Source organism: Heteronotia binoei, chromosome 11 (genome assembly GCF_032191835.1).
Source record: "Heteronotia binoei isolate CCM8104 ecotype False Entrance Well chromosome 11, APGP_CSIRO_Hbin_v1, whole genome shotgun sequence".
NCBI lineage: Eukaryota > Metazoa > Chordata > Lepidosauria > Squamata > Gekkonidae > Heteronotia > Heteronotia binoei.
Genome location: NC_083233.1, coordinates 12,184,702 through 12,209,018, shown reverse-complemented (window position 1 = coordinate 12,209,018; position 24,317 = coordinate 12,184,702). Strand labels below are relative to the sequence as shown.

At 44.2% G+C, this 24,317-nt stretch overlaps 1 protein-coding gene across 2 annotated transcripts in view; it reads right to left on the bottom strand.

Annotated features, from left to right (window-relative positions):
* The window catches only part of AMMECR1 (AMMECR nuclear protein 1), a 149,121-nt gene that overhangs the window by 7,525 nt on the left and 117,279 nt on the right, over positions 1-24,317 (bottom strand). Inside the window, exons 4-5 of one of the 2 annotated variants that reach the window (XM_060249232.1) lie at positions 7,057-7,265; positions 4,374-4,470 (exon numbers count right to left, since the gene is read on the bottom strand). In XM_060249232.1, coding sequence (XP_060105215.1) covers positions 7,137-7,265 — 129 coding nt within the window. In that variant the 3' untranslated portion in view covers positions 4,374-4,470; positions 7,057-7,136. The remainder of the gene's footprint in view (positions 1-4,373; positions 4,471-7,056; positions 7,266-24,317) is intronic. The other variant, XM_060249231.1, reaches the window with a different exon arrangement.

The window sequence follows — 24,317 nt, the reverse complement described above, 5'->3', positions numbered from 1 at the left end:
TCCAGGGGTTGGGGACCCCTGCTCTAAGCTATGGAGTCTTGTGAGCAAAAATTCTACTTTGTGAGCTACTGGCATTAAAGTTGTGAGCTACTGCATCAATTAGTCTGCTCTGGGGCCATTCTTCCTGAGCTAAGACAAAAAGGTGTGAGCTGGTGGCAAAAAATCTGTGAGTTGCTCACACTAACTCAGCTTAGAGGGAACACTGGTCTGCATCCTTAGCCTTGCTCACAAACTAGCTCTGAGACAAAGAGAACTTCCTCTCCAACTAGATCCCTTTTGCTCTGGTAGAAGTGTATACGATGAAAGCCACCTTTGAGCTGCGGTAAGAGTTGGACAATTCTGCAGAAATCCCGCAAGTAAATGATAGCGTCTGCAATATAAGCAAATGCTCTGAAGGCACAATTGCCAACTTTCTCTCTCTCTTTCTCAAAACCCCCATTCCAAATTGGGATACAGTCAGAAACACAAACCTGGTGCTTTGCTCTTAAAATAGTATAGCCGAATCAAAAAGCCACCATCTATGCTACGTTATATACAAGCCATGATTTTCTTCCATACTGATATAGCAAAAAAGAAAAGAAAAAGACTCCTTGCATCATGGGATGCCTGGGGAAAGACCCATAAGACAGGACGCTTGTACATTACAGCCCTGCTACAACAACAACAACAAAATTTTATTTATATCCCGCCCTCCCCGCCGGGGCAGGCTCAGGGCGGCTAACAACACAATTCAAGTTTAGCTATACAGATAGATAAAATTACAGTTAAACAACATGAACATTTAATTAAAAATCTGCTTAAGTTTTAAAATTAAATTAATTAAATTAATAAAGTGCTAATGCTATGTTTACTTTATGTTTGCTTTTATGATGGCAGTTTCCTTAGCAATTTCCATTTTCATCAGCAAAAGCCAGTCGGAAGAGGAAGGTCTTGCAGGCCCTGCGGAACTGTTCAAGGTCCCGCAGGGCCCGCATTTCCTCTGGAAGTTGGTTCCATAGGCTCGGAGCTATAGAGGAGAAGGCCCGATTGTGGGTACATTGCAACTTCACCTCTCTCGGTCCGGGAATAGTCAACAGGTTTTTCCCGGTTGACTTCAGTGCTCTCTGGGGTTCATATGGGGAGAGACGGTCCCTAAGGTAGACAGGTCCTCGACCATATAGGGCTTTAAAGGTAATGACCAGCACTTTGTAACGGACCCGGTATATAACTGGCAGCCAATGCAGTTCGCGCAGCCCAGGCTGTATGTGTTCCCATTTAGGAAGCCCTAACAACAGTCTGGCTGCTGCATTCTGCACCAGCTGCAGCTTCCGGGTTCGGTACAGAGGCAGCCCCATGTAGAGGGCATTACAGTAATCCAGTCTCGAGGTGACCGTTGCATGAAGCACCATTGCCAGATCTTGGCGCTCTAGGAAGGGAGCCAACTGCTTTGCCCGCCTTAGATGGAAAAAGGCTGACTTGGCAGTGGCTGCAATCTGGGCCTCCATTGATAGTGCAGGCTCCAGTAAAACTCCCAGGCTCCTAACCCGGTGCGCCGCTTTTAGCGGCGCCCCGTCGAAGACAGGGAGAGGTATTTCCCCTCCCCGAGCGCCCCGACCTAGACAAAGGACTTCTGTCTTCGCTGGATTCAATTTCAGCCCGCTCCTCCTCAACCAAGTTGCCAAATCCTGCAGGGCCCGGTCTAAATTCTCTGGGACGCAGTCAGGCCGGCCGTCCATTAGCAGATAGAGTTGGGTGTCATCTGCATATTGATGGCACCCAAGTCCATGTCTCCTGGCGATCTGGGCAAGGGGGCGCATATAGATATTAAATAACATTTAATAAAAATTAAAAATTTAATTAAATTAAAAAATTTAATTAAATAACATTGGTGAGAGAACTGCCCCCTGAGGCACTCCACAGTCCAGTGTGCGCCTCTGGGACCGCTCGCCCCCAATTGCCACCCTTTGTCCCCGATCCTCGAGGAAGGAGGAGAGCCATTGTAAGGCAGACCCCCTCACCCCTACGTCGGCGAGGCGGCGGGTCAGTAGCCGATGGTCGACCGTGTCGAACGCAGCCGACAGGTCCAACAACATCAGCACCGCCACACCGCCCCGATCCAGATGCCGTAGAAGATCATCTACCAGGGCGACCAGTACTGTCTCCGTCCCATAACCCGGGCGAAAGCCGGATTGGCAAGGGTCTAGGATGGAAGCGTCATCCAGAAAGCTCTGCAACTGTGACGCCACTGCCCTCTCTATGATTTTACCTAAAAACGGTAAATTAGAGACCGGCCGGTAGTTTGCCAATTCGGCCGGGTCTGCTGTACTTTTTTTCAAGAGGGGACGGACCAAAGCCTCTTTTAGAGATGATGAAAAACGCCCCTCCAAGAGGGATCTATTTATGATGTCCCGTAAAGGACATTCAAGCTCCCTCAGGCAGGATTTAATTAGCCAGGAGGGGCATGGGTCCAAATCACAAGTTGGCTGAGTGGGTCGAAGTGATCCAGGGTTAAATCGGAAGACAGGCACGGGGCCTCGGGCTCATATACTGTATCCAAAGTGATGGGCAGGTCCTGGCGGAGCGACGTGATTTTGTCTGCAAAAAATTTCACAAAAGCCTCACAGCCTATTTCCAATTCTCTAATGTTTGGTCTGCTCTGAGATGAAGCTATGGGAAATGGGGAGCAGACTGCTGCTTAATGTCTAAAGGGCACTCCAAGTCAGCTGTTGGACACAAGACGTAAGATGTCATGGAACCAGACACCAAGAGGAACAAGGCTTTGCCCAGCAAACATATTTAGCTCTGCCAGTCTTCTCTCCACGGCATCAAGGGACCACTCAATCAACATTAGCAGTTTTGCTCCTGGAACTAATGCTGAAAAGCTACATGGTGGTGTGCATTTGTTCAATAATAAGGTCACTGATTAACTCATTTAACTTGCTGGGCAAAAATACGTCTTTCAGTGATCAAGAGCATTTTAACTTCTCTTTCTAGAAAGTGCGATTGAGATTTATTATATTATGTATTCTGTTATTAATGACTGTCCTTGATATTTGTAAAAATGCCCTTTGTATTTTTCTTTATTTGTTCCCTCACCCCGTTTATTTATTCTGTATTTCCATAAAAAGGCAAAAATAAAATTAAACAAAGACTCCTGCTGGTCCTCCTCAAGATATAACCTTTTCACAGCTGATGCCTTAACAAGTAACCCCCGTTTCCAAATGCTAGTCTCTGTGCCTGGTCTGTGAAGTGCCTCAGGGGTAGCCATTTTATTCTTCTGTAGCTAAACCAAACAGAAGCCCAGTGGCACCTTGAAGACATAACAGCCGTTGTTCCAGCATGAATCAGGGCTCACTTCTTTAGATACAAGTGCAGCCATGGACACCAGAATAAAATTTCCTTGCAATACCTGGCAATCCTTAGGAAGGGTGCTCATTATCGTTGAGTACTTAACTCCCTGCTGTCAGCTTGTATACATTGAAGTTTACTTTATTACCTGCACTGTTTATTTACTGGTAACTAACCTTATGCCTTTTGCGGTACTAACCCCAGCACTATAGAGGAATGTGAAGGATGGCCGGGAGGGGGGAGCCGAGGTGCCAAACGGCCTTTTGAAGTGTAAAACATCTAGCCGGTTCCCAGGCGCCTAGCGGAGATGAGCAAGGCCATAGCAGGGGAGGAGAGACAGTTTATGTAGGTGGGAGATAACAGATAGGCGCCCTGGCTATTCTCAACAGAGGAGCCCCAGTTTTATTATGGGAAATGATTTAAAACCCCCATGCTTTGATGTGTATCCATATATGCTCATGCTTGCACCCCTCTCGTTATTAGTGTCAACGAACTTGCGTAGTGAAATGCATTGCTGTAATCAATAAAAGGAAACTTTGTTTTCAACAAAGCTAAGCCTGTTCATTGTTGAAACTTCAATGCCCCTTCGCTGACACCTGCCTTCTTTGTGCCCAAACCGAAGTGGAATATAAAGAACGGAAGCAGGGGCTCCCTGTACAAAGCTCTGTCTCCACATTCACTTCCCAGAGTCTACATCGGGAGTCCCCAGTGTGGCACTCATGGCAGCTCCCGACACATTTCCTCGAACTTACCAATGTTTTTAGAAAGTGGGTGGGGTCAGGTGGGACTTTTGCCCAGCTGGGCTTCCGATGGGCCACTGGAAACCTGTGCAGATTTCCCACTCGGTTCAACAGCAGGTGCAAACACCCCCCAAGAAGCCAAGAGTCCAGCCTCAAGGACAGAATGATCCTGTGAAGCATACATTACCGGAATGGAAGCTCACAGAGCGCTGTTGTCTGGGATGAAGCTACAGAAACCAGTTTGTACAACACAGAAACAGCCAAAACACATCAAATGCAAACGTCGTGTGTTGAAAGGCCACCTACCTGGTCAGTTTTATAGTTTTCCTGAAATCATTTGTAATTGGAGCTTTATAGCCTCCTTTCCTCAATAAGGAATCTATGGTCTGAATATGGTCCCATCCTGTTGAGATGCATTAGAAAAAAGGGTATTAGAACACACAGAAAGCATGTTGAAACTCAATGGCAAACACCACTGCTGCTGCAATCCCCACCCTCCCCCTTTCCAGCCCTAAAGGTCTGACATGCAAATACTCTTTTCTTCCTTTGTTTTTTGGAAGTGGCTCTTGCTAAAAGAAAACTGGACTATTTCCTCTGGTGAAAAGCAGTGTGTTCTGGCATGCAATTAGGAAGCACTCACAATTCTACCTCCCAGTTTTTGTTTAAAAGAAATCAACCACCTGCACATATATAAAAGGCTGACTCCCCTCAAATAATACATAGTTACACAAATGTCGAGAATCATCCAGAACCTAAGTTTTTAAGGCCGACATTGCAAGACTATTGATTAAACTAGGAATGTAAAAAAATCTGTGTCATTATCCAAAATAGGAGAATTTCCCCATCAATGCCAATGTTCACCGGTGCCCCGGTGCCCCGCTTTCAAAGTTACATTTGCAAGTAGCACATTAATTTTAAAAGAAACTGGGCTTCTAAACAGCTTCCCCCAAGGCTGTATTCAGCTGTCTCTGTTCCAGAGGGGATCAAACTTGCAGGGCTGGATCTGGGGGGAGGCGGGGAGGGGGGTGCTTGCCCCAGGCACCGATGGAGTGGGGGTGCCAAACTGGGTATGGAATCCATTGTATTCTATGGGACCATAAGACAGAATGGCCCATAAGGGGGCATCATTTTTTAATTTTGCCCCACCTCAAAAAACACGTAGATCCGGTCCTGCAAACTTGGCTTGTGGCTGTGCTTCCATGCTCCCTCCTCCTCCTCACAAAGCCAAGCCTTCAACTGGGCCTCCATTGCTCCTACCAGCTCAGCTCAGTGCAGGCATCTGGGCAAACTGCGGCTTGTTTCCTCACAACAAACCAGGAGTCTAAACTGTGTTTTAATCCGTTTAGAAACTGAGTTTGTTGGGACAAAGCGAACTCCAGTTTGCCAAAGTGCCTCCATGTGGACATGATGGCAAACTGAGTTGAGGCTTCCAAAGTCAGGCCCCTTTCAACTGTGCTCTGCGGATGAGGGGAGGGGGAAGGGAATGCGCCAGCAAGTCAGCAGATGGGAGGCTCCTGATGTCTGAACACAGATCCTTGACCCTACGAGTAAACCGTCTGTTGGACATTGCTATAAATGATGAAGAGTACAAGCATGAAGTTTCTATGGTTGTTAAAAGGGCCACACCATAGCAATGCACAGAAAATAAATGTTACTTAAAAGGAACAGAATCCAACCAAGCATAATTGCTGCTGAGCCTTTTGCTGAGTTCAACAGGGCTTGCAAATGGGGGGAATCATTTCAGAGGATCCACAGATTAAGATTTTCCCATGCTTTTGATACGTTTTGTAAAGCAAGTGAACCTCAAGAAACCACAGTGGCTTAGAAGATGCAGGTATAGAAAGTCAGAGGCTAAACAAATATCCCCGGCTTTTTAGTGGTGACTTCTGCTATACACAAGGAATTGTCTCTTGAAGCGAACTGTTAAAAACTCCACAACAGAGACACAAAAATGCAGCTCCCGCAAGTCATTACATAAACAAAAATCAAATAATGGACAATGAAAACAATGGCTTTGCGACTGGAAGAGAAGAACACCAGTGGACAGACTTCAGCAGCTTCACTGAGCATAACGAATAGATGACCAAGTTCACAGAGCTTTCCTGAAGGGGGAGTCAATGGGCCTGTGCCTTTGTTACAGCACGGCATGTACGGGGCCACTCCCAGAAGGGCATGATGCTGCCTTTAAGAAGGTACTTGCTCTGCTAGGGAGGGAAGGGGACGCCTGATTGTAAGTGTGTGGCTCCTTAACCTACTGGCCCAGTAGCAGCAGGGTCTTTCCACGGATCACACGCCAAATGCACATTTGAGAGACAGCTGTAGCCCATTCTAACCCCATGAGCTTCCCAGCACTTGTTCGATCCCAGTCCACATTACATGTTCACAACGCATACCACCTTTAAAACCACAGAGTGGGTACCCCGGCTCTTCTACTGGTGTAACGGGAAGGAAGGGAAGTTTCAACAGATTCCCTTCTGCATTGCAGTGCATGCTTTTTTTTTGCCTGTGCTGACCCCATTAACCCTGGCATAGCCTTCTCGGGGGGTCCTTCTTCCCTTTTGCACCAGCAGAAAACCTGGCAGGATCCAACCCGTAACGGGCAAAGAGACCCGCAGGCATGGGAGCCAACTGCCTTGTCTCTCCTCCCCCAAAACAGCAGCGCATCATTCAAACCACATAGAGGTTAAGTACCAACAGCAACAGCCTCACAAGGGGAAAAACGGCAGCAAAGAAAATACTGCCACAAATAATGACCCCATAGATAATTTAAAAGATGTTGCCATTTTACTGCTATTAAAGTAGCAAAGAGCTGCCCTGAGCTGCTACAGCTCCCAGAACGACTTTGTACCGCCCACTACCGTTGCCATTTGGTATATTGCTGACTGTCGCATAAGACTTATATTGCTGCAAGTTACGGAAGTCTTCCAAATAAAGGGACTTATGGTCTACGGATACATAAAGTGGCATTGAGATAAGAGTCATCCCTTACAATTAAAGTATCGCTCCATCATCTGACATCAGCGCAAGGTCACATATTGCATTTTAAGTTCCTAGGTATGTTTAAATCCTTCACCAGATCATATGAGATAAAGTGCAACAACAATGACCTTGCTCCTTTGCAACCTCCGGTAAGTAGGTGGCGGTGCGTTTTGATCCTTTTTCATTGATGAATTCTATTCTAATGCCATGCACACCCACCTGAAAGAAACGGGCAGCTTTATTAGTACATGGGAAAAAAATGAAAACAAGAGATGGTTAGCAAGATAAATCCTCAAGGAGTCAGTGTGGAATTTTGCTTTTCCTTTTTGCTTTTTTTTTTTTTTAAAGGTCATCTCAGTTTTTGACACTCTTTTCTATTTTTTTTTTAAATCTCATTTGCATTTAAGTTTATTGGAATGGGGAAGCCAAAGAGAAGGAGCCCTATTCCCCGTTTAGGATGAAATGCAAAATCAGAGACTCCGCCAGTTTCTCCAACAGCAGCTGAGGAAAGGCCAATGCCTTTCAGTTCTCTTTGCACCAGCTCCATTGTCAAAAACAGCTGAGGTAAGAGGGGGTGGGTGGGTTGGGGGGGGGGGAAGAACCAACGCATCTGCGGAGGCTACTGAAGCCAGTGGAATTTTATGATAGCAAAAACTTACCAAACGCTAATACCAGAATAAACCAACTCCACTTTAACACAAGCAGCCAGCCTGCCTGGCAGAGCTGGACAGATGGGGAGCCTAGTAAGTACTTTTTCAGCCCATCTCATGGCAACCGGGTCATTATATGCTTGTTCGCTTGCCTAAGAAACCTGAGAGACATCCAAATGTTCAGGCAGGTGGCAGCCCAAACAAACAGAGTCCCACCTGATGCAAGAGTAGGTTGCTGGGGGCGCCACAGAAGACAGGTAGCGCGTCTGAATCATCTGGAGATTGACCTGCCATCCTAAACTGAGCTGAAGCTGACAGCCTTCCAATGGCATGGCTCTACTTAGGGTGGCACCGGCAGAAGCCATGATTTACGCATGACCCAGGAAGATTAGAAAAAGTGGCCACTTTCAGCTCATCCAGAGAATGGAACTTTAAAAAACCCCACACAAAACAATAGCCCACGTCTTTCTTGGCACTGAGCATTAAAGATACTTGATGCTAAGAGAGATGATGCTGACAATTCCTTCCTTAAAATCTCCTCTTAAAAGTTCAACCGGATGCAAGTTCCTTGTGGAAATGCTGTGGTTTCACTGATGCTTTCAGGACTGCAGCCAAGGCCTCAGAGACGTCAGGCGGAATTCTACTAGACAACGTTTTTGCTTGAGAATTTTTATTTCTTTATTTAGATCTTTATCCAGATTAATAGTATATCCCCCAAAGAGCATTAGTCTCGAGTCAGCAAAACCTACTGGTGATCCCCGGCCCAAAGAGCATCCGGCTGTCCTCACCCAGGGCCAGGTATGTATGGAATGTTTTAATTGAATGCTTTTACAAATGATGCTCCTGCTCTGAGCCTGGTCTCCAGGGAGAGCAGAAAATAATAATAATAATAATAAAGTAATAATAATAGTAGTAGTTGTTGTTGTGTTGTTGTTATTGTTTCTGTACTATTTCTGTTTCTATTTCTTGACCTTTAATGGCATAATAAATAAAAATACAAACTGGATCTAAAATGAAGGAAGCGATTAAGACACTGAGAGAACAAAATACTAAAAACAGAATTAATCAAATACTCATCATACTATCCTGCCCTGCCCTGGAGCTTGTAGGGGCACAAACACAGTTTGGCCTCTCATGATGTTAGTTCAGCTTAATGGTAAATTGCTTTGGATTTTTTAAAAAATGGCATTTCCATAACAAGTGCACAAAAGTCTTACCTCCAGTGGCTTAGATAAGCAGCAGCTGGAGATTTTAGGCTACGGAACACAACAATCCAGCCAGGTGAGCAAAAACAGACATAATGCAAGGTGCAATATAGACTCAATGTCATAGGATCAACAGAAGTAGTAGGAGCAGAGCACACCTCCAGTTAGCCACCCGGAGTACCACATTCATGACAGAAAGGTGGAAGATACATTTTCTGAATATTAGCACAGCAGATGAATGGACTCCCACAACTGAAGCTGCATTTACATACTTAAGCATCCACATGAAGCTCCTTCATGCATTGCTGCACCAGGATCAGTTAGTACTGTGCACAGTACTAAAAACTGGCTGGCTGCCCTGTCAGAATGGGTCTCTGTCACTGCCTGCAAAGGAAAACTCTTAAAGGCTGCTTGTAACAAGCACAAAGGAGCCAACTGTTTTCTAATGTAACACTGCTGGCCTCAAGAGGCTGGTGCCTATTTTTGTTCTCAGCCTTTTCACCTGTGCAATGTTTTCTGCTGGTCTCCATCCCCTAAGAATTCTGCACTACGATGGTCAAGTTAATCCAATGACTATCTAGCAGGCAGAGCTCGTTCTGAAGAACTCAGCATCTCTACTGCAGAGAGAGAGAGAGAGAGAGAGAGAGACCAACCACGGCAAACTGTGAAAAAAGAACGAGTGGCCAGGCAAGTCTATTAATGCGAAGCCCAATGAAAAATTCAGTTAAAGAGCAGCTTATAATCCAGTTCATTTAAAGCAGTTAATTTAGATTCTGGCCCAGATACGAGTTTTCTGTCTGCAGGATTTCTGCAGCTTTCCAATCATCTGTCCAAAGAGTACATAGCCAGACCAGCTATGCAAAGGCACAGTTACGGTCCGGCAAAGTTAAAATACAGGAAAATCTTGTACCGAGCCGTTTCCTGCTGCACTGTTTTGTTGCAAGGCTTTTCAGCCTGGATGCGGAAATGGGTGCTACTACTGCTGAGCTCCCATGTTGGAGTGGCCCAAGAAGCCTGGTCCTTCCACATTCCCTTTTCTTCCAGGGAGAAGTAACAGCAGCATTCTCTGCCAGCCCAGCAGCTCTTCCACCGATCCTTGTTCCTCAGCCATGCACACCTTTTACCTGCTGCAAGCGGGAAGCGGCACAATGGCACAGCAGGTGCAATGGCTACCGCCCAGTCATGTCACAGTCTATAGAAGGCTTGTGCTGCAGGGCTGATGGAGAAGCAGGTCGAGGCTCTCTTCAGAAGATGACTCAACCCACTGAGCCTTTGTTGTCAATCGTTAAACCCCTCAGGTCTTTTATAGACCTTGGAGTCAGGTGGCAGGTGGCCAAAAGTGGCAAGACACTGCCATAGGGGGGTTGGTCACCTCTAGGGGTGTGTGGGGGACATTTTTTTCGGGATTCAGGTCTACTGGAACCCAAAAATATCAATGGTAACTGAAATTCCCGAATCCCAATATTGGTATAGTATTGGGATTCAGGTAAATATCCGGGGAACCCAGATTTATTCAGCTCCAATATACCCTCTGAGGACCATCCCCGTAGGGTATAATAGATTATTCAAAGGCTGGGGAGGGGCACCAAATTTTTTTGAGGCAGAGGCACCAAATTTGCAGCATAGCTTCTCCTTTTAAAACGCCTCAAGTTTTGAAAAGATTGGACCAGGGGGTCCAATTCTATGGGCCTCCAAAGAAGGTGCCCCCAACCTCCATTGCTTGGGGGCGGGGAGGAAGAAGACATTTAAATAGACCTGAGTTCACTTGCTTAGTCATGCTGTTGCCACAGCAGTGGCAGCACAGGCTACTCTGGAGAAGGCATTTAAAAGAGGTACCTTGAAATGCCTTCTCCAAGCTGCCCCAAGAGGCCCTTTAAATGCCTGAGTTCACTCACTGAGTTGCACTGCCACCACAGGCAGGCTTGTAGAAGGCATTTAAAGAAGTCTCTTGAAATGCCTTCTCCAAGCTAGCCTGTGCCATGGTGGCATGGCTCAGTGAGTGAATTCAGGACGGTCTCTTTAAATGCCTCCTCCAGGGTGTGTCTGAATAAAAGCCAGATGCTATTGGTGGGCTCAGCTACAGCTGAATCAGATCAGAGAATCTGTCTTTGGCTGAATAAAACCTATTTGGGGGTATTTATTTGGTTCGGTTTATACCAATTGCACACCCCTAGTCCCCTCTCAGCCATATCAGACCTGGCAGCTAAGAAACAGGAGCCACACAGCTGATTGAGAAGGCTGCAGCAGCCCTCCCAGCGGGAAGCCCTCAGTGTGGAAGGCAACCGGGAGATCCATTATGGGAAATGATGGCTGCTGTCTCTGCCAGTCTGCCTACTTATGTCACCAACACCTAAGAAAAAGAGATGCTTGCAAACACATCAGAAGTGTTCTAATTGTTTCTTATAGCACCGTTTCACACAGCGGCTCTTTCCAAGAATGTGTCTACAGAGTTCTAGGAGGTGTTGCAGGACCTAAACAAATCCTAGCGTTCCCACTGAGCTTCAAGAAAAGCTAGTAGTTGGATGTGTAAATCAGTCAAAGCGTTTTTCACAAGAGCAGAACCTTCACCATTTAGGGCAGACAGAAGTTGCAGATCTTAATATGCTCCCTCTCTCTTTCTCCCTCCCTGCATGACAATTAAAAATGGCCACCTGAATGGTCAAAAAGGATGTGATCAGTTGACTTACCAATATTGGTTAAGGAGTTTCAAAGCATCAACTTTATTAGAACAAAAAACATTTTTGTTATCAACATGAATGGCTATGCTAACTAGAAAACATAATTGTTAACTATCATTGAGGAAAGAGTGCAATAAAGCGTAACTTTTAACAAGAATAAATATGGTTTCTGTGAATCTGCATGGTTCTTGTCTTTCTTATTCTCTTTTATTTTATGTAGGAGCCTACAGCTATGGCCACAGGGGAAATAAAGTCAGAGCAGCATAATGGAGATCCTGCAGCAAGCAATATGGAGTGGCCTTCGGCAGCTGGCCTGGCCAATGATGACCACTGCCTATTCTCATTTGGAGACACCCGCCTTTCTAGCAGATGGCCAGAAGATGAAAGTCTGCTTTCCCACCCCCAGTCTTGCTAACAACACCGCCCCCCCCAAAAAAACCCTGAAAAAGCCACCACCACAACAGAATTCTTTGCTTCAAGGAATATTGGGCAGTATGTGAAGCAGGCCACATAACAAATAAGCAACTGGCCATATTTGACCAGGCAGCTGACTTGCTTGCCAGCCAAGGTTTCAAAATCTCCTGTGTTCTACTTTTATTAATGTGTCCTCAAAACCCCCCAAACTTTAAAATGGGAAGCGGTGGTAGAAGCAAGATCTGATGAGATCAGGCTAGCCTGGACTATACAGGTCAGGGCAAAATGGGAAGTAGATAACTTTTAATGCTAGTTGTGAGGTTGCATAGAGATACCAACACTTGAGGGCTGTAATCTCAAAGCATGACTGTGAAGAAAATTAGCATGGTCAACACTTAGCTACAGTACTAGTCACGTGGGTGTCCAAATCATGTGCAAGATGCCTAGCAGTTTAGTTACTCCTACGAATGGATCGATGGGTAGAGTCCAAACATTGGCCAATAAAATGCTAAATTGCTGAGTAAGACACCTCTTAATTTCTGTAAGTATTAGTGGCATGCTGGGAAAAAAAGAAAGAAGATTAAACATGCAGCCAAAACTGCAGCATAAAAAAACCCTTACGGTCATTGATGCAAATTAAAATGATGGGACTCTTCTGATGCAGCATTTTCCTTCTGGGAAATATTTTGGAATTATTTAGTCGGCGATAAATATATGGGAATGTTAGGTCTGGGTTGTAAAAGGAATGAAGTGTGAGCTGTACGTTTCAAGATTCTAGAGACCTGCTGGTTCATGGATCCTCCTGGAGCCATATACTTCTGTAGGATACTTTAAGAACGCCAATACACCAAAAATGGTGCAGTGTGCAACTGCTAGATCAGGAAGGTACAATACTACAGACCAAAATATTCTGCTTGGGAAAACCAAGAAGAAGAAACAGGCACCACCGGTGACCTATTTTAAATGGCTATCTGTTCTCGACCACTAATGAGGAACCTGCAGGAGGTATCCAGGCTACATGAAGGCTACTCTGGCTCTGAAGGTCTCCAACCAACAACATACTCTGCACGTAGTACAGTTAGCATTGCCCCCTCCCCAACTAATTAATCACAGAATCCAATGTCCCTTTTAGAGCCTTCAAAACGACAAAGGAAAGAGATCTTCCATACATCCTCAAGGAGAAGATCTGAGAAAGAAGGTAAGCTGCCACAGACAAAAGAGAGCCCAGAAGAGAAACTGCCAATTTGCCCGTGACAGGTTCCTTACAACCAATGTCCCCTCTTAGATGCAGAGTCTTGTGAGCAAAAATTCTACTTTGTGAGCTACTGGCATTAGCTGCCGCGACAAGAGCACATTCAGCCAATGCTGAGAGAGCTGCACTGGTTGCCTGTTGTATTCCGAGTTCGCTTCGAGGTGTTGGTATTAACCTTTAAAGCCCTCTATGGTCAGGGACCGGCCTATCCACAGGACCGCCTTTCCCCATATATCCCCCAGAGAGCACTGCGATCAGGGACAAAAAATCTGTTGTCCGCCCCTGGCCCTAGAGAAACCAGGCTATGTGTAACGAGATCCAGGGCTTTTTCGGTGGCAGCGCCAGAACTTTGGAACACCCTCCCAGAAGCTATAAGGGCCCTGCGGGATTTGTCTGCGTTCCGCAGGGCCTGTAAGACCGAACCGTTTAAACAGGCTTTTGTGATCTAACTGAAAAAGGGCTGCCACCGGACACCGGTGGGTCTGATCATAGTCAAGAAGTCAATACCGCCTATACTGGATCGAAATAGCGCTATAGAATGGTTTTAAAGTTGATATGTAAATTATGGTTTTATATGTTTTATTGGATTAATTGTTTTATAATGTTGTAAGCCGCCCTAGTCCGCTTGCGGGGAGGGCGGGATATAAATGAAAAGTAATAAATAAATAATAAATTAATTAAATTACTGAGCTGCTGCATAAATTAGTGTGCTCTGCGGTCATCCTCCCTGAGCTAAGACAAATATGTGTGAGCTGGAGACTAAAAATCTGTGAGCTAGCTCACGCTCACTCAGCTTAGAGGGAGCACTGCTTACAACAATACTGGCACTAATAATGTGATACACTGTAAGATGGATCCCAACACCTCATTCTGTGAATGGGAGGGCACTTTTAGTCACATAAAAGAAGGGGGGAGAGCTGGGAATAAAGATTTAGTTAAATAATTTAAATATTTAAATAACGTTAGCAAAAGACTGATACACCCTGTACAAGCCTGGGCCAAGTACAAGCACTGGGGTTCATTCCGGTTTCATATTCCAGTTAGCCCATCTAACAGCCCTATAATAGAAAAAAAAGGGACTCTCTGAATTCAAGCAAAACTTCGGCCAAAAACATGGTGAAACCGTCAATACCCACTATTCTAACCAAACATTTATTACAAGGTAATAAAAAATACTCTATATGTTTGCAGGACTTGTAGACTAGGGCCCATGGCAGGAACCATAAAATGATTATTTTTATTACCTTATAATAATTGTCCTGTAATAAATGTTTTGTTAGAATAGTGAGTACTGATGGTTTCACCCTGACGTCTTTTTCTCAGCGCTTTGATTTACAGCCTGGGCAATAACAGATAAATGGAGACTATATTTACATACGCAAGGCAGAAAGTTTTCCAGGGGGAAATAAAACATTGGGAAAATGTGTTGAAAATTTTCTTCCCCATATCACTGGGTCGCGGAAAATAATTTCCACCAGTTTACCTTCCCACGGCAAACCCTCATGCCATGTCCTGAAGTTTCTGGGCCCAGGGAATTGCAGCGTGAAAGGGAAGGCAGGAAAGATCTGTTCTGCAAGCTCCGTTTCACTCAGAGCACGTTGGATCAAACCCTCTGTAAACTGCTGCTGAGGAGAGCTAAAGCCACAGGGTGCCTTTTAAGAACGTATTAACCTGTATACACAGATGCAACTCTCTTGGCAGGCTGCTGAGAAAGGCTGGACGTTTTTCCAGTCAGACTTTCACTTCCCTTTCACAAAGTGTCAGAGACATGTACATAATGCAGGGCTGTTTTCTCAGACATTGCATTGAGTCCTTCCTGGTCCTTAGCGGAACAAATCCTGAGAAACTGCTACATCTCAGTCAGGATTTCTACGCACCACCACGTGCTTGAAGAATGCATACGAAGAAGTCCCCTCGCCTGCTTCTACCTCATGTCACAGGACAAGAAACCTTCACAACACAACTACAGAGGAAAAAGACTGAGGACAAATAGGAGACTAGCCTCTGAAATATAACAGCGTTTCATTTCACCAGAACAACCTGCCTTAGGGAGGTGGAATCTTCTTCCTGAGGGCTTTCAAGACAAGACTGGGATATAAGGTAGGGCAGATAATTCACTAAGGCTGAGTTTACACATACAGCAAAATAAGAATGTTTGGGAGGTGTAGTGGACTGAACCATGTCTAACTCAGGAGGGGAAACTGTATCTGTGAATTCACCCCCCCCCCCTTTGCTGGTATTAAAAGTCTCCAAAACCTGGTATCTGAACCCTCGTACTAGTTTTCTATTTGCAGACTACATTTTATGCGGGGGAACATTCAAAACTGGAATTCCCTCATTTGCAGTCTGATGTGGTGCAGCCTGTTCTGCCATCTCCTCCTCCTCCTCAATATGCAAACCTGGCCACAGTTTGGGCACTGGATCGAAGCTTGTAAGCCTATTTTCCTAATGGAGTTCAAGGATCAGCTCCAGGTGACTGGGGAAACTAGAGCATGCAAGCTGGAGCATGCAAATCTGTGGACTTCTTCACAAGGCTAACTGGAAACTTCTCACTAAAACAAACAAAAACTGTTAAAATCTGGCATGTTCTGACCAATATTTCCTCTAAGCTGTGGAGACTTGTCAGCAAAAATTTGTGAGCTACTGGCATTAAAGTTGTGAGCTACTGCATACATTAGTTTGCTTTGGGGCCATTTTTCCTGAACTAAGACAAAAATGTGTGAGCAGGAAGCTACAAAACTGTGAGCTAGCTCACACTAACTCAGCTTAGAGAGAACACTGGTTCTGACTAGATAGTTCTGTAAGGCACATAAGAAGAGCCCTGCTGGATCAGACCCATAGTCCTTCTAGTTCAGTATCGCGTCTCACACAGTGGCCAACCAGTTCCCCTGGATAACAGGGCATAGAGGCCAAGGCCCTCCCTTTATGTTGTCATCTGGCTTTGGGATTCAGATGATACTGAATGTGGAGATTCCTCTCAGTCACCATGGCTAGTAGCCATTAAAAGACTATCCTCCATGAATCTAATCCCCTATTAAAGCTGTTTATTCCGGTGGCCATCACGACATCCTCTGGCAGAGAATTCCACATTTTAATGAGAAAAATTTATCTCTGATATTCTGCTTCCATGATGATTTACATACAGCTTGCTAAGCATATAGAAGCGGCCCCGTGGCGCAGAGTGGTAAAGCAGCAGTACTGTAGTCTGAACTCTCTGCTCACGACCTGAGCTTGATTCCGGTGGAAGCTGGATTCAGGTAGCCGGCCCAAGGTTGACTCAGCCTTCCATCCTTCCGAGGTTGGTAAAATGAGTACCCAGCTTGCTGGGGGGAAAGTGTAAAAGACTGGGGAAGGCATTGACAAACCACCCCATAAAAAAAAAAAAAGTCTCGTGAAAACATTGTGAAAGCAATGTCACCCCAGAGTCGGAAACGACTGGTGCTTGCACAGGGGACCTTTCCTCTTTCCTTTCCTGCTAAGAATATATTTACTATATCCCCACATAGCTAGTGATGGCAACTGCTACAAATTGTCAAATACCTCCACAGTGCTTTTATTCTGCCTTTCGTATATCCTGGCAGCATCAAAAGAGGGCCCAAAGGAATTGTGCAGCCCAGAATTTTACTTATTATTATTGCTTCCAATAGGCCTGCACTACACCTTGCACTTTTCTCTGAATGTGACAGTATGTTCCTGTCTCTTTCTCATAGAGTGGGCAAAGATCACTCACATTTTTAAAGCATCTTTTTATTTATTTTTTCTGGTCAGCGTTCCCTCTACGCTGTGCGCATGAGCGGCGCTCATTAACACAGGAAGCCCCGATCAGTAGCAATCTGGAGCCGCACAAGGTCTTGTATATGGATTCACATTTTCTTGTCTCATCAATACCGAGTAGATTCCGGATAATAAACCTTGAGTAGAGGGAGGATCTCCTATCGTCTGTTCAAAAAAAGTCAGATTACTACACAGATTGTGAATTGCCAAGGGTAAATTTTTGTATCCAACTTTTAATCTCCAAGCAGTGAAAAATGGAAAGCTTTTGAAAGGTCAATTTTAAGACATAACTGAAAGGCAGAATCTGGCCATCTTTTAAATTAACTCTGGCCAATCTGATTTGTACTTAATCAAATATCAAATCAACCTGATGCCCTGGCTTCTTGAAAGTCATAATCACAGACAACAGATATCAAGGGAGATACACCAGGCATTAATTATTTTCTGTGCTTATCCCAAATTGAGTTTAGAGGAGTATGAATTTCATTATGATCTAAAACACGCCATTTATTCTTTTCAAAATGTATCTCAACAAACACTTAAATATTAAATTCAGATTTCCTCCAAGGCCTAAATCCACTCAGTAACGCAATCAAAATAGCTAAACAATGGTATCTGCTAAAATTAGGAACAGCTAAGCTTCAGTTTTAAATGATTATAAAATAGCTTTTTAAAAAATCTGAGGCTGTTGATAAACTCATATACATCGGTTGCATAACAGATTGTATTTTATGTATTATGAGATTTGGAATAATCAGAGGAATTGCTAAGAACACCAACATATTAACCGCTAGCCCATCAAAAAGTGTTTAAATGTAATCCATCTTCTCAGATCTACTTCCTGATGGTTCATCTTGTACAGTTTTACCCCAGGAAGGAAGAGTTCTACTCCTCAGTCATTTAGATGCATCTTCTCAGATCCATCTTTTCAGATCTACTTCCTGATGGTTCATCTTGTATAGTTTTACTCCAGGAAGGAAGAGTTATACTCTTCAGTCATTTAGATGCCTTCTGAAAGCTTTTAGGGACATGACATAAGAAAAGCCCTATTGGATCAGATCAAAGTTCTGCCTAGTCCATCCTGCTTCTATCAGTGACCAACTGGATGCCTCCAAGAATCCCACTTGTAAGGAAATAAAGCTTTCTCCCGTTGCTCTCTCAGTCCCCAGCATCTGGTCTCCAGAGATAAACGGCCTCTGAACATGACGGCTGGCTGATGCCTTTGATAGAACTATCCCCATGAATTTGTCCAGTCTACTTTTAAAGCCTTGTGAACGAGCAGACAAGATTAAGAACCGAATGTACAATTCAATATCATTCTAATACAAGACCTCTTCTAATAACGATATATGACCACTGCAGGTTGCTGACGTTTGATTCAGCGGTTTGTGGATTTGAAAGGGCTGACTCCCTTGGCTAACTCTAACACGGCACAACGACCTTCTGCAATTCTAAATACATGGCAGCTTTCTGTAACTAAATCCATGTCAGCACCTTGATGCTTCCATCAAACTGTCTGCACTGCTTTGTGATGAAAAAAATGTTTGTGACAATTACATTGCACTGGCTACCAATAGTGTACCGGATTCGCTTCAAGGTGCTGGTTTTAACCTTCAAAGCCCTGTATGGCCAGGGTCCTGCATACCTTAGGGACTGCCTTTCCCCGCATATGCCCCAGCGAGCACTTTGGTCCGGGTCTCAAAACCCGACAGTTCTCAGCATCAGAGAAGCCAGGCTCAAGTCAATTAGAGCCAGGGCCTTTTCAGTCACTGCACCTAGTTGGTGGAATGAGTTGCCGGAGGAAGTTAGGGGCCTGCGAGAGCTCCTACAGTTCTGCGGGGCCTGTAAAACGACACTCTTCCACCATGCTTTCCCATAACAGTAGCATCTATAGCAACGGATTAGGCCCATAAACCTAAACATCACTTTAGATTTATCTTACCAAGCTGTGGCGACCCCGGGCCCTCTCTGGAACATCTGTTACCGACCAACTAGTTACCTGCCATTATTGAAATTTAAACTGTTTGTATGAACTATTGAACTAGCGCCTACTGACACTGATGTTTTAAAATTGTTTTTATGCCTTATGTTTTATTGCTGTTTTATATTTTTTGGTCACTGTTTGACCCTAACCTGTGAGATACCCTGAGCCTGCCTTCGGTGGTGAGGGCGGGATATAAATAAATAAATTAATTAAAGCAAAAAAGTTAGCAATTTGGAGAAAGATGGACAACACTTCATACAATGCCTAATTGTTTAAATTAATCTTGCCAATAAATTGGTCTATACAACAGGCTGCAATTCACTGGTTTCAGATCTAGGCCCAACAAAAATCTTCTCCCATCCCCAGGAGTTTACGTTTTCCCACTATACCACTCAGCAGTCAAGCAAAAAATGAGGCTCAGAAACCCTCTTTGTGATATGCTCAGCTAAGTAAATACAGGTGTCCCAGTGGCACATGAAAAGACACTCTACAGGACTGTATCCTCCCAAGAACTGGAAACAGAAGGACAAAAGAAGAAAAGTGAAAGAAGAAAGAGTCGCAGAGTCCATGCTAGGAAGAAACACTTGGCATTTAGTGAGGAATGTTCCTAAGGAAAAGTGAAAAAAGGAAATTCTGTATCCCCAAGGAACACAAGAAAGGCAGAGAACTAGAGATACAAAAGCAGCCTTCAAGTAAACCAGCTGTTGTGAAACGGTAATGGAAACAAACTTTACCGAACATCAATGCAATTTATATATTCTATACAAAATATTTACAAATTACAAATAAATACAAAATATTAAGAGTCACGATATAGTGTCAAAATTCATACAAAACCCACAAATTGCAATAGCCAGATTCCCAGGACTCTGTTTGCAGAGACTTTGAATGATGTGCGTTGATCCATACCGAAGAACTGTACTCTGTTGCTCTGTCTGGAACAATTGTTTATTTATGGGAGATTGAGCTGACAAAGGACATGAAGTTCTGTCTTGAAGTTCCGGAAAGGACGAGTTCTCTTTCTCTCCTAAATTTGGGCTTCTGTGAAAGTTTTTCAAGTGCATAGCTCCAGAGCATTTTGCAAACTCTGAACCATTTACACTGAAATTGGAATTGTTTTCAGCAAAGGGCTCTGCAGCATGTAAATTTGAAGAAACATTGTTTACACATAGTCCTGGGAATCTGGCTTTCTGATTGGCCACATTTTGATTGGTCTTTGATTTGTTTTCGATTGGCCATTGGGGATCTGATTGTAATTTTTGTATAAATTTTGGCACTATATTGTGACTCTGTAATATTTTGTACAGAATATATAAATCACATTGTTGTTTGGTGAAGTTTGTTTCCATTATCATTTACACCAAAGCCTGTCAGAGTTCACCAGTTGTGAAACAGTAGGCTTGGATCTAATTGTATCTTTGGACCAGTTCAGCTGTTATTAAACAACTCTGGGCAGAGCAGACTTTGGAATTCCACAGCCACATGGAGGATAATATGTGGTAGAGGTCACAGAATAAGTCAGCAATAATAGTAAGTATTAAATTGCTGTGGGCATAAGCAGGCTTGGAGGAAATGATGGCTAACCCAGCACTTTCACAGATGGAATATGGGCCAGTGATCATCAAATTATCCTAACAAATTGGAGGTTGTATCCACGGGCTGATATACTGCACTGTATATTACTTTCATGGGGCTATATTCCCAGAGCAACTTAGGCTGGACTTTTCCTCACAATCTGAGCTGTTGACAGAGGGCAGGTTACCATTTCCAAAATGCATTTAACTTCAACTACTCTGTTTACTAAGAAGCCCTCAGCGCTCATAAGCCAATGTTATGGGGTAGGATGATACTGCTAAAAATGTGCAGAAGTGCCCAGTCCTTATTAGAGTTTCCCAGGGTAGCGTAGCGTGAACTAATGAGTAGTGTGATTCACACAGAGTCATGCTATGGAGGAATGAATGGACAATGAAGGGCCGACAACTGTTGTCTATGGTCTCGAGTAAGTCCTTGGCAAGTAGCTGGGAAATGTGTAAATTATATATAACAACAAATGAAAATCGTGGCAATTTGAAAAACCATATGGGAGCTAATGACAGCCAATTCACTCATCTCTCTACTCTTGTTTCTGTGCCTGAAATCTCTACAGAAAAGAGAATCTCCCACTTCTTGCAACAACTGTCAGGATACTTTCTTCATTTGGGGAAAAAAATATTTTTGTGGGAGGAAGCTCAATCTGTCTGCATCTGAGTGCAGACACAGCCCTGAGCTGGATCTTCAGTCTCAACTTGCTGCTCAAGCCACTGTGGCATGATCAGCCATCTAAGCTGCTTTAATTTGGAATCGGTTTGCATTCACCAGCAAATTGCTGAATTAGCTCCCACAAGATCACCAACAGCATACCTACAGAAGTTAGGTCTCCTAACCGGGCTGATGGCCTTTCGGGATGATCTGGAAATGAGCAGTTATATCAGATGGAAGACCCACATTCTCTCTTTAGGTCATATTCTAGCCATCTTGAAATGACTTTTTGCCATTCACATTGCATAACTGCAGTTCCCTTAAAAGAAACACGGATGATATAAGCTGTCTCACTGTAAGGGCAGATACAGTGACACATCATTCTTTTAAGGACGAACATTTCAGTAAAATTACTTTTCTCTCTCAATAAGCTCATTTTTAACTCTAAAATTACATACTGCAGCCATAACTTAAAGGGTAGAGGGGGGAAATGCAAAACCTTTCCAAGACCCTTACAAACATTATTCTAAAAGTGAACAGTCACCCTTTGGATGAAAAGGTGGAGTGGGTACTGTGGACGAAGCATCTTGGAAGGACTTGTGCTCTACTGCCCTATCTCTTGAGTGCCAATCTTTCTTGAATCCCTTGCCTAAATTCTCCCAAATACTGCTACTGAATACCTAACCAAGGGAGGGAGGAGCACTCCAAGCAATACCTCTAAGAGTCTAAGTGGTGGCAAAATGTTATTTTTATTAATGGAAATGTAGATTTAAGACACAAAATTTGAGGAAATAAACATTTGTATCACATTTGCAAACTCCATACTTTATTCTGTTGCGGTGAACCTGTAAAATTTGGCTTCCCAGATTTTTTTCCTCTTCTAACCTTCCAGTAAATTTTGGCCAGGGATCCTTGAGACTTCCACCCCAGGGTTTCCAAAAGAGGCACCTGCCAAGTATTTTTAGAAAGTGGGCAGGACCAGGTGGTGCTTTTGCCCAGCAGGGCTTTTGATTGGCCACTGAGGATCTGATTGGCTAAGCAGATTTTTTAAAAAGTTGCTTCAGCAAACAGCTACTGCCACCATCACACATGGATCTTCACTGTATGACTGCAGAGAAGCTGTGTATGCTAGAAAATATGTTTTAAAATATGTTCATTTTTCAAAGTTATCCTGTTGAATAAATCCCTCTGCCTGAAATGTTTTGAGAGTTATGCATGACTTCACTCCCTGAGATTTTGTGCTTGGGTCTGCCTCTTGTGGCAGCCATTTTGTGACTGTGCCACCAACCATCCAGAATCAGAATTGCAAATGTGGCCACAGGCTCCAAAAGGCTGGGTTTTCCTCATAAGGTAATTGGGGGGGGGGGGGGTATAATCCTTTCTTGCACCTGCCAGTTCTTCCCAGGAAAAGCGCCTTCCACTTCTGCTTTTGTGTTACTTCTAGGAACATGCTTGTGAACATGCATTTGGCATAATAAAGTGATGTTTTACCTTGCAATCCCTGACTAACCACTTCCTTCAAAACCATTCGGTATCCCCCTAACTGAAGAGCAGTAACAATTCAAGCCAAATACAAGTGGTTCTCAAACTTAAAGCAACTGGAGACTCCTATTCTGGAGAGCCAGTTTGGTGTAGCGATTAAGTGTGCGGACTCTTATCTGGGAGAACTGGGTTTGATTTGCCACTCCTCCACTTGCACCTGCTAGCATGGCCTTGGGTCAGCCATAGCTCTGGCAGAGGTTGTCCTTGAAAGGGCAGCTGCTGTGAGAGCCCTCTCCAGCCCCACCCACCTCACAGGGTGTCTGTTGTGGGGGAGGAAGGGAAAGGAGATTGTGAGCCGCTCTGAGACTCTTCGGAGTGGAGGGCGGGATATAAATCCAATATCTTCTATCTTCTTCCTATTCTTATTTTAAGATTTTCATGGATCCCCAAATTCCCTGATCCTGAATCATTGGTGCCTGCAGATACATACAGCCCCCTCTGAAACAGTGAGGTGTTGCGCATGCCGCATACTCTTGCAGCCTCAACAGCAACATAGTGAGAACCAGATCATCTACGCTTTAAAAGTAAGGTTTAGTCCAATGCAGATCCTTCAGAGTCACGTCTCAACAGGGCCATGCCCCAGTTTCTGGTCAATCTCACCTCTTCATTGGATAAGGTATCTGACAGAGGCAGCAAGTAACTTTCTTATAGGTGAATAACCTCTAGTCAGAAGCTGGGAAGGGGCCCAGAAAAATTTTCAGACATGTCCACAGAAATAAAGAAACACCAGCGTCACACAAAATCTAAACTATTGGTATTCAACTGAAAACTACCATTGGTTATTATTGTCTATGGACACGGAGTGGCATCTATCTCGCTCTCTGCTGAAATGGTTGCACTGGAAAATAGACTGAAAGCCCATTCACAGTTACTTCAGGTAAAAAACCAATGACTGTGCTAGGGCTGTATCTCCCTGGTGCCACTTAGTCTGTTACAGTTCTGATTTCTAAGTTATTGAATCCTGGCAATTCATAAGCATGGTCTCTAGCCAGTTATGTGAGGAGATCTGGAAGCTAGGGAATGGTGGCCGGCAGCAGCTCTACAAGCTTCAGCCTTTGAAAGAAAGAAGGCCTGGTTCTGTCCTCTTTCCCAGATGTGGGAATCTTCCATCCCCATGTGAGACAATCAAGAGGGTTTCATTTTCACATTAGCCTAATAGGCATGAGTGGAACTAGCCCTCTGTCTTTACAATAGACCCCCAGGGGTCCCCAAACCCAGTTTGAGAAATGAGATAGATAATAACTTTTACTACAAACAAATGCACTGAAAACAAGAGCAGAGCTTTAGCCTGTTTTCAGTTCACTAGGACTGCAAATTATATAGAAACCCGGCTGTTCTTTACTGCGCTGAACAGCAATCTCTAAAACTCCTATAGGACTTTATTCCCAGAGGTCCAATGTATGTGGGGAATATACACAATGCAGGCATTTGGCAAAGTGCTACAAGGAACAGAGAGAGCCAAACTTCAACACCTTAATTGCATAACCTTCTACTTATTTAGAATGTTATACTGCAGAAAAACAGGTTTCCTACC